The 12,840-nt window shown below is 46.5% G+C and overlaps 1 protein-coding gene across 3 annotated transcripts in view; it reads left to right on the top strand.

The window, feature by feature from the left end:
* Window positions 1-12,840, top strand: part of prkcaa (protein kinase C, alpha, a) — a 155,819-nt gene that overhangs the window by 93,966 nt on the left and 49,013 nt on the right. For all 3 annotated transcript variants that reach the window (XM_048247365.1, XM_048247364.1, XM_048247366.1), the window contains exons 6-8: window positions 11,491-11,647; window positions 11,820-11,954; window positions 12,363-12,456. In XM_048247365.1, coding sequence (XP_048103322.1) covers window positions 11,491-11,647; window positions 11,820-11,954; window positions 12,363-12,456 — 386 coding nt within the window. The remainder of the gene's footprint in view (window positions 1-11,490; window positions 11,648-11,819; window positions 11,955-12,362; window positions 12,457-12,840) is intronic.

Here is a 12,840-nt window from a genome sequence, read left to right as displayed (position 1 = left end):
TGCAGCTGGAGGGTGATTGGGCTGGTCCAGGGCCAGTTGTGGTACAGTGGGAGATGCCAGGAGGACACTAGAGGAGATGCGCCGTGTGTGTGTGTGGCCAGTGCAGTGGAAGGGGAACATCTGATCCTGATGAGGCCTGACTTCATGAGTGATGCAATAGGGCAGAATGAATCGGCATGTGTGTGTGTTTGGGTGCGTGTTTGTGTATCTTTGCATGCATGTTTGTGTGCATCTTTGTTTGTGTGCATGTTTGAATGCGTTTGTGTGTGTTTTGTGTATGTTTGTCCACCTGCATGCACATCTGTGTGTATGTTTGTGTGCATGTTTGTATGTGTTTGTGTGCGTGTGTTTTGTGCATGTTTGTCCACGTGCGTGCACATCTGTGCAAACTCATGCACACGGCTCGTTTAGGTGGCCTATACTGCCAGTCAGCGGTTGCAAAAGGGCTCATTATCCCAGGAAACGTGACGGTGGCATCTCTCGTTGGAGGACTGCGCCATGCAGGCTCACTCTCGCCACGCCACACACACACGCAGGTCGCTCACATGCCACTATTTATGGGCACAGCATGACCTCATCATCAGTTACATCACCCAGTGCCCAGTCGTGTTGCTATGCGCCCAGGGGCCATGTGGACCCTGTGACCCTGGACATATAGACCATGAGGCAGCGTCCCAGTGAGTCAGTGGTTGGCCGTGTTCTTTTGAAGCATATGATGGCACACACGAATCGTTGAGATGGCTAAGCCTCGTTCTAAAACCATGAGTTTGACATGTACACAGTGGCGGTGCACATATCACAGTGGTCAGACGATGCCATGTTGGCTGCAACAGCAAAAACACTGGGAAACCTAGAAGTGTGTTGTTTTTTTTACCTCAGTGTTGCCATAACGTTGGGTACCCTGACGCAGATGTCAGATGATGAAAAGAGCCTTCTCGACTCTTGAACAGTCGCTGACATCTGAAGAGCCATTCCACTCTGGCTTGTACGTCACAGTGTCTGAGGAGCTCCCGGGAACCAAACTTGTTCCGCTGAGAGCGATATTTGTCAACAGTGTAACGGGGAATGTAATCTAGAACTGTTGTGCCAGACCGATGAAGCAAATGTTGACCTTTTCACCACGTCACAAAAACAACTGCTGCCACATTCTTAATGTTGGTGCTAGAGCTCATTGATGTCCTTGCACAAACAGTATCATTTAAAACAATGTGCAGCATTTGGATCTGCCAAGTCCCTGGGAAATAGCCTGCTGTTGTGCACCGAAAGGCCTCTCCACTCCCCAATGCTTGGAGGGTCTGGAGTGGGAGGGATGCCCTCAGGGAGGCCTGTGCGCACGTTTGATGTATTTGTTGTGGCCTGGGACCCCCTCCCACACACATGTACAGGAAGCACCCTATCAGCCCAGCAACAACTGCCTGTTTGTCACTGAGACAGGGAGAGAGCCGGAGAGAAAGGATGGTAAAACAGAGAGAGACCTGTTTTGTGTTAAACCTCATCTTGCCTCTGACTCTAGAGAGAGAGAGGGAGAGAGAGAGGGAGAGAGAGAGGGAGGGAGAGAGGGAGGGAGAGAGAGAGAGAGAGAGAGATAGTCAGAGAGAAGCAGTAACATGTAAAACAGTACAATATAAACCAACATTAGTAAACTATTACTATAACCACAAAGCCTACTATAGCCTACCATAAAGTAGGCTAATAAATCTGTTCCTATCTCGGGTGATTTTGTAGTTCTTCAGAGCCCTATTTACCATTCCATTATGGACACTGAATCACGTTTACCACTGCCATCTCCAGCTATGTTGGACAAATGGTCGAAATAAACAGATGCACCGTGACTATCAATGTCAATACATGATCAATCGTCATCTCCAAAACTCAGATCTTCTGTATTTCTGCTTCAATTTATGCAAAAACTATGGACAGAATTGCTTCCACTTCAATACAAACAAATGCACTTGAAGAGTTCAGATGCAAAACCCTCTAAATCCGTCTGACCACTTTTCTTTTAAATGAGCATTTAAAATCAAGCTCCTATAGGTTTTTGCCTATAAATCGATATTTCAGACCAGGGAGGTTCAGACCAGAGTGGTATTTAGTGGGTTTTGAAGTTAAATTATTTGACTAACGTATACTTTGTGTGGAGAGCATCCACTCACCATCTTTATCTTAATTTTTGACGTAAGTGGCATTTAGAGGCTTTTGCACCTGAACCCTTCACTTATTCTCCGCCTTTTTCATGCGTGTTTCACTACTTCCTCTACACTTTGGCCGACATGTTTGGGCTTGAATAACAGCTCTGGGTGTCTGCCATGTTGTGGTAGAGAGTACAAATGAGATTTGACACCGTACTTGGATCTATCGGCTGTTTTAATCAGTAATTCACCAGACCAGGTTTGTCTTGTCCTTCCGCGGTTGTTGAAGGAACAGTGACGGGACTGAGCCAGTGTGTGGTGTGAGGGCTGGTCAGGACTTTGACGGCGCCGGCGCTGCAGTGGCATGACTGCCTGAGAGCGTCAACCACAAGCAAGCCTTGTTCCCCTTCCACAGACAAACACCACCCTTGTCCCCATGTGTGTGTAATGTGTGTGTGTGTGTGTGTTAAAGAGGGACTCAACCATGCCGTTCTTTGAGGTCAGCCCTCACCACATTCCCACCCCTGCTGCTGCCCCTCACATGTGGATGGCCTTGTGCTGCCTGCACTGAACTCGGGTGTGTCCCAGACCCCAACAACTGGCATCAGGATCAGGAAGGGGCCGTTTTTCACATACCACCATGGACAAACAAGACCATAATTTGTCTGTTGTCTATTGTCTTTTCTTAATGTCAGTGAACAAAACGGTTCGTTGTCACAGTCACTCCATTATTTCAACTTTTGTTGACGAAGTAGAGAAACTGTACATACAGTATGAATTCATCTCTCTTTTGCTATCTGAGGGAAACATTTTGGGCTAATCTTGGAATTGAAATGAAAAAAAAAGGGAAATAAAACCGCGATAGAGATTTTTTTTGGGCCAGACAGTCAGTGTTAATTGCACCCTGCTCGTCTGCAGGGAACGTTCTCGACAGAGAGTAGTGTAATTAGCGAGTCTTCCCTGCACATCCTCTAGCCAGCCAATCGCCTCCTCAGCCATTTAGCTCCTCTGCCCTCTCCCCATCTTCCGAAACTGTCTTTATGTCTGAATATTTCCCTTATCTGGCTACTCTCTTTTGTTCACTTTCAAGAGATTTTCATTCACTTTGTCCCAAATTTTCAATTTAAAGAGCCCCTGTGTAACTTGTCAAGAGCTTACGCGGCTGAATGACCACAGCCTGTACAAAACTGGCGCTGTGTCCAATTCAGAGCCTAAACACACGGCCACTGCTGCCTTAAGGGAACACTGATGGGCACACTGGCATTTGAGCTAAAGAGCTTGTTTTTCATCTGCACGTTAAAAAGGACTTGGTGTTCTCATGAAGGTGGCATTTTATTAGCTCTTCCACAGAAAACCACGTGTGTGTGTGTGTGTGTGTGTGTGTGTGTGTGTGTGTGTGTGTGTGTGTGTGTGTGTGTGTGTGTGTGTGTGTGTGTGTGTGTGTGTGTGTGAGAGGAAGACCTTTATTTGAATTCAACATTTACAGCTGTTAAAGTTCATTGCCTTTGCTGGCTATGACTTTGATGTCCTACCAGAGTGCTGCATCTTCAGGTTTCAGACGCCCATAACACACACACACACACACACAAAAGCATGACTTCACGACCAATGCAAAGATCAGTCCCCACACACACATCCAGTGCACTGTGTGCAGATCAAGCACATTGAGGTTTTTGAAATTGCTGTGGTGTGTGGGAGAGGCTGTCGGGTCTCTGGGCCCCATCGTGAGCTCCCCTGGTGAGACAGAGCCTTCGCCTTCGCATGGGTCTGATTCATCGGCCGCATTACTGGCACTCAGGGTAAAAAAAAGAGATTTTTTTAATGAAATGGAAAGGAAAATGAATGCTGATTGCATTCCTGCACCGAGGCAGTTGACAGCGGGCTGCTGAAGCACGCAGATATGCAAACGTGTGTGTGTGTGTGTGTGTGTGTTTGTTTCTGTCTGTGTGGGCGTGTGTGTGTGTGTGTGTGTGTGTGTGTGTGTGTGTGTGTGTGTTTGTTTCTGTCTGTGTGTTTCTGTCTGTGTGGGCGTGTGTGTCTGTGTGAGTTTCTGTGTGTGTGTGTCTGTGTGCATGACCATGCCTCTCCTTTGGGTGGTGAAGGAGAGCTTGTCCAACTCAGAAACAGAAACACTTAGTGAGCTGTATGCCCGAAATGTCTTGTGGTCACCCCGCCCACCGTATTTGTGCCGCCGCTCGACTCTAATGGAGTCTGAAGTCCGAGTGTGTTACAAGGACTAAAAGGGGTCGCTCTGAGACAGGCCAAATGGGCCATCCTGCTGTAGGATTTGTATACATCCAGCTGGACAGCCAGTCCCCTCTATAAGGCGGCGGCCGCTGCCGCTCAACTATACCAACATCTCAGGGCCTCACTAAACTGTCAATCAGCAGCTCACACCACAGCAGAGAGAGAGAGAGAGAGAGGGAGAGAGAGCGAGAGAGAGAGAGAGAGAGAGAGAGAACAGTGGCACATCAGTGACTGCTGCTCCCTGCCAAGCTTGCTCTGGTGCAGGTGTGTGGTGTGTCATTAACACAGAGTGAGAGAGTGATTGGGCGTGATGCAGAGAGGCTTGAGAGAGCCCCAGGGTTCAGCTCTGTCAGGCAGCTTAACAGATGTTTGCCTGTCCAACGTGGACAAACACGCCAAAACCTGAGCCTACAGTACAGGGAATGGGCCACCTATCACCTGGCACAATGTAAAGAGCATGGGAAGAGCACAATTGCACAATTTCAACCCAATTTTGCTGCTCTTATTTCTTCATTGTATGTGCCTTCTTTACTTTTAGTGGATCTTTTTCCCTTGTCGTGAGTCATGTAAGCAGCCAGTTTGATCTTTAGGCACAGAAGAGTGCGGAGGCTCATGACGCATGAGACTCTTGACAGGGGAAAAGCGTTCGGCCCGTCACAGGCAGGGATGTGCACAATTCGAATAGCAATTCTGCTTCCTGTTTGCTACCTCAATTGAAATGCAAGTGAAATTCAAGAATTGAATTGGTTCGTGGAGCATCTGCTGCAACAATTAACTTCTACCGGAGGGTTGCCGGTTCGGTCCCCGACCAGTAGGAACGGCCAAAGTGCCTTTGAGCAAGGCACCTAACCCCTCACTGCTCCCCGAACGTCGCTGTAGCAAGGCAGCTCACTGCTCCGGGTTAGTATGTGCGTCACCTCACTGTGTGTGCACTGTGTATTCACTAATTCACGGATGGGATAAATGCAGAGACCAAATTCCTTGTACACGCAAGTATGCTTGGCCGAGAAACCTGATTTACGTTTACAGTTTGCGGACTAAAACTCTTCTTGCGCTGCGCGAACAAAGCACTTCAGTTGCGGACACAGTGTAGCCTTAGGCGCTTTCCCCTCAACATCAGCCCCAAGCACCAATCTCATAGACAACCTTTCCCTATTGCAGGCGGCTACAACGACCTGTCGGAATGTGCAGGCAAAGGTTTGCCTCTGTTAGTGTGACAGAGCCGGCAGGGATTGATGAATGAATGCTCACAGAGACATCTATAGAGAAGTTATGGTGTGTGCATTGCATTTGCATAAAGGTGTTTGAGCTAAAGGTGTGTTTGAGACATGCGTCCGTTTTGAGGGGAAAACACACAAGGATGTGCCTCTATACAAGTTTAAGTCGCACGCACGCACGCACAAATGCACGAGCGCACGCACACACACACACACACACACACACACACAGAAGGGCTGTCAGCAGTCTTGCGCTCACACACTCGGTGCCCTCCTCGCTCTCTCACGCCCCACTTCCACTTTCTTGACGTTTATTATTTTGAGCAATCTCAAATCACGCCCAAGATATCTCAGAATGTTGGCGGCCTCAAGATATACACATTTATGTAGACTGCGCGCGCACACACACACACACACACACACACACACACACACACACACACACACACACACACACACACACACAGAGCTGTTGTGGATATAGCTGGTGGATGGGTGTTTGACCCTTCATGTAACTACTGTAGACAGGCGGAGAGAGAGGTCTGGGATGAAGGGCGAACAGTAGCTGTCAATGAACTGGAAGTGGAGGGCTCCTCCTACTGGACAAATATAAATAAAGCAATCAGTGAAGACATGTTTTTTATTTTACTTTTTTTTAAAGCAGTCTTCTCTTTGTTTTTCTTGCGGGGAGCAACAGTATGCATAGATAGGAATTCTTACACTGTTCCCCATTTTTTAATGCCTTTGTTTGAGGTCTTTTTTTCCTTAATGACATGACTATAAATAGTGGTTGTTTTTCTTGGTAACTGCTTGTCACAACTACTTTTGCCTTTCAGTACACTAGAACAGCTTCTCTGGTCTGAAGTCCTTTAATAGTCAGCAATGACTCACTGCAGCAGCATGCCTTGATTTGACATTTCTGCTTTATACTCGGGCGCATTAATATGCTTGTTCAATTTCTACATCCAGACAAATTGCTGAAAACAGAGAGAGAGAGAGGGAGGAGAGAGCGAGTGTGTGTGTGTGTGTGAGAGAGAGAGAGAGAGAGAGAGATGGTGCCAGTTTGGTTCTCACCTGTGCCTCTGAGGCTGGCAGGCACGGGCTGTTTTGCATGCGTGTGTTAACCATTGGAGGCCAGTTTAAATATTCAAAACCTAACCTTTCTGTGGGCATGCGGTGCATGCTGGCCTGCCACCTTCAGAAAAAGTGGGGTGCCTGCTCTCTCTCTCTCTCTCTCTCTCTGCCACTCACTCTCTACAGCTTTATATTTGTCACGTTTATTTGGGTCAGATGCACATGGAGAGTATTTTTCATTGTTGTAAGAAAGACTTTTATTTTGTATTTACTAAAAGAGGATTCTAATTATGTTACAATGCAGGGACCTACAAGGGCACCCAGTAGCTAAATGATGCCCCCCACCCTCTTTTTCAAAGAGTTCATTGTCTCCTCTTAGAAAGACTTTGTGAATTTCTTTGGTGAATGTCTTTGTTGCTCATCAAAGAGGTGGTGGCATCGTTAAAGTTTAATTATTTTCAGGGAGGATCTGTGGACCTGTGTGTAGTGAACATACGGTTCATGCTCATGTATTCCTCATCTGCTCTGATACTCAACACAGCCTACATCACCCTGTCATATTGCATTATGCACAAAGGAGCCGTATGTATATTTAGATGTAAAGCATGTTGCATGTATATTTAGATGTAAAGTCTTCAGAGATTGGGTTGGGGTGTTGGTGGGCTGAGGGCTGATGATGAGTTGATCGTCTTCAAAGGCCGAGAGGATTTGTATGATGTGTTAATGACACACCACACACCTCCACCAGAGCAAGCTTGGCAGGGTGCAGCAGTCACTGATGTGCCACTGTTCATTCTCTCTCTATCTCTCTCCCTCTCTCATCTCTCTCTCTCTCTCTCTCTCTCTCTCTCCCTCTCTCTCTCTCTCTCTCTCTCTCTCTCTCTGCTGCAAGCCTGTTGCAGGTGTTCTCTTTCATTTCCTGTAGTCAGACTATCTCTATTAATATCGTGCTCTTTGCTCTACAATCACTTTTGATTCCTTTATCTCCCCTCGGTACCTGGGTCCTACATCCATTCATTCATTAATCCATTCTATCATTCACTCTCATCTTTCTGTCATAATTGCTCTTTCACTCTCTCTCTCCTCTCGCTATATTTAATTCACTCACTCATCCATAGTTCTCTTTTGGTTTCTCACGTCCACTTTCACGCTCACTCACCATGACTCACTCGCTCATTCTTTCTCTTTCTCTCCGCTCCCTTCTTCTTTGTCAGTCTCTTCTTCTTTCTTCAGTATCTGACCCCCTCACTCTCTCACTCACAACTGAAGTGTTGTGTTCCTAGCAGTCGCAACAGTATGTCCCAACAGTTAGCTACCACTAGAATCATTGGGACTTGGCTGCACCAGATATGAGAGAGCTGCGCAAGAGAAGTAGACCTATAGTATATATAATAGAGAAATAGACCTATAGTATATATAATAGAGAAGTAGACCTATAGTATATATAATAGAGAAGTAGACCTATAGTATATATAATAGAGAAGTAGACCTATAGTATATATAATAGAGAAGTAGACCTATAGTATATATAATAGAGAAGTAGACCTATAGTATATATAATAGAGAAGTAGACCTATAGTATATATAATAGAGAAGTAGACCTATAGTATATATAATAGAGAAATAGACCTGTAGTATATATAATAGAGAAGTAGACCTGTAGTATATATAATAGAGAAGTAGACCTGTAGTATATATAATAGAGAAATAGACCTATAGTATATATAATAGAGAAGTAGACCTGTAGTATATATAATAGAGAAGTAGACCTGTAGTGTATATATAATAGAGAAGTAGACCTCTACTAGTGTGTCTCTCTAAAACTACTTTTAAGCTTCTGAACGGTAAGCTTAGTTAAGCCTCCCGATGTAGGGAAGGCATTCTCACTGCCACTCGGGCCACTCTCTCTCACTCTCTCACTCCACTGGGCTCTCTCTCACTCACTCGCTCACTGCCACTTTCTTTCTCTCAGTCACTCGGCCACTTTCCCTCACTCACTCACTCTCTCACTCACTTCACTCACTCACACGGCCACTTTCTCTCACTCACTCACTCACTCACTCACTCACCACTGGCCACTCAGCCACTTTCTCTCTCACTCACTCACTCACTCACTCACTCTCTCTCTCACTCACTCACTCACTCACTCACTCACTCACTCACTCACTCACTCACTCACTCACTCACTCACTCACTCACTCACTCACTCACTCACTCACTCACTCACTCACTCACTCTCTCTCTCACTCTCTCTCTCACTCACTCACTCACTCACTCACTCACACTCACACTCACACTCACACTCACACTCTCTCTCTCTCTCTCACTCACTCACTCACTTAATCTGCTCTGATAAAAAGGTGAAGAGAAGAGGAGAGAGCTCCCTGTGGCTGCGCTTGTCAAAACAGGCTTGTGTGCCTTGTCTCCATCTCAAAGCACATTAGCCAAAGCAACCCCATCACACACACACACACGCACACTATTCTATTCCCCCACCCACTCAGGTGCTGGGGGCAAGTGGGAGGGCAGCACGAGCCAGTTAAATGTGTATTTACACGCTCGTTTTGATCCCATCACCATTCCCACTCTGTCTGCTGCCTGATAGTCCCTGGAGCTCCACACACACACACATGCACATGCTTAGCCCACACACACACACAAAGTGATTGATGTTGCATGTAATGCCATACAGTCCCTGGTTGTTGTTGCTGATGTTGTTGTTCAGGTATAGCTACAGGCTGTTCTGTAGCAGATTTACTGTGCTCTGTCCATCACTGCCCCATGCAGTTTCTATGGCTGTTTCAAGCTAGAGAGAAGGCATTGAACACATGCACAGTTAACACAGAGCTCCTTTGAAGCCTAATTCCTTGTTGGATTGAGTGCTGATATATTGCACACATGTAATGATGTAGCTTACAGTAAATGTGATTATCCATTTACCATTGGGTGTGAAACAGGATGACAGCAGACTGGTAGAAACAAGCCCTGTGGAGCAGTACCGTGTGTGTGTGTGTGTGTGTGTGTGTGTGTGTGGGTGGGGTGGGTGGGTGACGAGGTGTGTGTATGTGTGTGTGTGTGTGTGTGTGTGCAGGTAGCGATGCGCGTGGTGGTGGGTGGGGTGGGACGGAAGGCAGTGTGTGCCTGTGTATGAATATGAATATATTGACATACATAGCTGTTTCCCAGCACATGTGTACTGTAGGTGTGTGCATGTGTGTGTGTGTGCTGTCAGGTTGTGTCAGCTTGCTCCTCCATCATCAGCACCACTCTCCTGCACCTGAGGTGCTGTGGGACCCTGTAGCTAATGAGGCTTAATGTCTGTGTGTGTGGTCTGGAGGCTGTTTACTCAGCACCTCAGGAGACCCACTTCCTCTGAAACTCCACCGTGTGTGTGTGTCTGTGTCTGTGTCTGTGTCTGTGTGTGTGTGTGTTTGCTTGTCACAAACCATCAAGCCAGAGAGGAAGGAACAGCCTTGGAGTGCATTTCTACCCTCCACACTCTGACCACTAGTCTCACCACACTATAGCGAACGGTTAGCCTGAATCTCTCATGTTGAACCATGAAGTTTCGTGCATGTGTGTGTGTGTTGTTGTTGATGTATTTATTATTTATTTATTTCATATATGTTATAGAAAATGAAATGGGTAGATGGGCTGTATGATCATGTAGTGTTGTGTAAACTTGAGTTTGTGGGGAGTTGTGCTGGCTATATTGAGTAGAGAGCCTCTGTTGTCCAGTGGGGAAAGCCCTCACTTCATTTGTAGTGCTAATGTAGCAAATAAAAACCCTGCTGCTGGATTTAGTATCATTTAAGGGCGTGTACTGCTGCTGAAACACTGTTCTACACATTATTATATACACACAGTTTGATGCCGGCGCTGTCATTTGATTACCCTTATTTACATGTCCCCAGGGCAATCACACAGGTGCAGCATCACTCTAATAATAAGGGTCAGAGAGAGAACAGCTGCGGGGATGAGCTTTTCATTTCTAAAATATTGAAGTCACATTGAAGTCAGGGTTATGTTAAATGTGTATAGGCTGTGAGTATATGATGTACAGTATGTGCTCAGTCCACGCATCAGGGCCCGACAGTAATGGTTGCCCAGTTGCCCTTGGCTACCAAAATTGTTACAAGTGGCACCCAAAACCTCATGCCTGGTTGCGAAGCTGGCAACCACTTTTAATGACTTTTAAAAGTTAACATTAAGCTCTGCCACACATCCTGGAAACCCTTTGTGCACTATGACTGTGTCCGTTTAATGGTGAAGGTCAATACTTATGCGTGCATGATGTTGAGTAATGAAGGTGAGGGGTCCAATGACGCATGTACGTTGGTCAGTCAGTTTGATTCATCTGCCAGTTCTGTAATGTATTACCCTAGAAATCCAGAGTTCTCGCGGGAGCACAATTTTAATTTGCTCAGTCACTCTGGCAAAGAGTGATGATGCTCATTACTTATGTCCCTTGTATCGTGGGGTACCAAATCACATCGGTATATCTGATATAGGCGGGCCAGAGGTGAGCTAAACAGATGACGACAGCGCTGCAACGAATCAGTCAGTAAACATTCGTCTTAGTGTTATCCAATTGCGTGCAGTGAGATTCTCAAATGCATGCTTGGTGCTGCCCCTCGAGTTGGGCCATTACATTAGTCATGGCCAGACCCTTAATCTTTCGGATAGTAATGTATGGACAATGGATTTGTCTGCCGGTTCTGTAATGTATGGACAATGGATTTGTCTGCCAGTTCTGTAATGTATGGACGTTCTGTAATGTATGGACGTTGGAAATGTAATGCTCTCTGGTCTGTCCTCCCCAGTAACCGAGGGAAGGAACTTGATTCCCATGGACCCCAACGGCGCGTCCGACCCCTACGTGAAGCTCAAGCTCATCCCCGACCCCAAGAACGAGACCAAGCAGAAGACCAAGACCATCCGCGCCAACCTCAACCCCGTCTGGAACGAGTCCTTCACATTGTGAGTGCCAGGACATCCGGCGCTGTCGTCCAAACCAGTCGCGCCATCTTGGCCCCCACTGCTCTGTTTTATGGCCTCTGGCCATTTACTGTTGCTGTGTGAGACTAAAAGTCATTCTAAGACATTTATTTCTCTCTATGAATGTGTGTGTGTCTGTGTGTGTGTTCCACAGCAAGCTAAAGCCCACTGATAAGGACCGCAGGCTGTCGGTAGAGATTTGGGACTGGGACCGCACCACTAGGAACGACTTCATGGGGTCCCTGTCCTTTGGCGTGTCTGAGCTAATGAAGGCACCCATGTCTGGCTGGTGAGTTAGTGTTTGTGTGTGTGTGTGTGTGTGTGTGTGTGTGTGTGTGTGTGTGTGTGTGTGTGTGTGTGTGTGTTAGTTTCCAACACATCTTAAGGTGCAGTAACATCCTCTCTCTCTCTCTCTCTCTCTCTCTCTCTCTCATCACACACAATTTCAATCCACTAACATTTCAACACATCTCTACATGCCCCACATCCTCTTTTCTAGTAACATCCTCTCTCTCTCTCTCTCTCTCTCTCTCTCTCTCTCTCTCTCTCTCTCTCTCTCTCTATTTCTGTCTCTCTCTTTCTCTCTGTCTCTCTCTCTCTCTCTCTCTCCTCTCTCTCTCTCTCTCCCTCTCTCTCTCTCTGTCTCTCTCTTTCTCTCTGTCTCTCTCTCTCTCTCTCTCTCTCTTCCTGACCCCAGGTACAAGCTGCTGAACCAGGAGGAGGGCGAGTACTACAACGTGCCCATCTCTGAGGAGGACGACGGCAACGATGAGCTGCGGCAGAAGTTTGAGGTGGGACCCAGCGACCGAGACTAGCGGCCATTTCTCATATCTCCTTCCCACTGTTCTTTGTAAATGTTGATTTAAGGACCTGAAGGAAATGCTTGGGATTTAGGCCGACCCCATGCTAGGGACAAGATTTAGAAGTCCATGCCTGTGGTTGTTTTCTCACGCAAGTTCTCTTTACATGCAAAGTTAGTGAGGGGGAATCATCCCTTTCTTAGCTCATGAATCAAATCAGACTTTTCCCATATCCGTGCGACAGCTAATGTGTGTGTAATTGGTTAGTCAGACTCAGTACTTCCTAAACATACGAGCAGACGATTGTGTGTGTGTGCGTGCATGAGAGAAATAGAGAGAGAGAGAAGGTAATGAGATTATTTCATGTGAAAATAA

Source organism: Alosa alosa, chromosome 7, assembly GCF_017589495.1.
Source record: "Alosa alosa isolate M-15738 ecotype Scorff River chromosome 7, AALO_Geno_1.1, whole genome shotgun sequence".
Classification (NCBI taxonomy): Eukaryota; Metazoa; Chordata; class Actinopteri; order Clupeiformes; family Clupeidae; genus Alosa; species Alosa alosa.
Note: the sequence above shows the minus strand (reverse complement) of the source record. Positions and strands in the feature narration are given on the sequence as shown.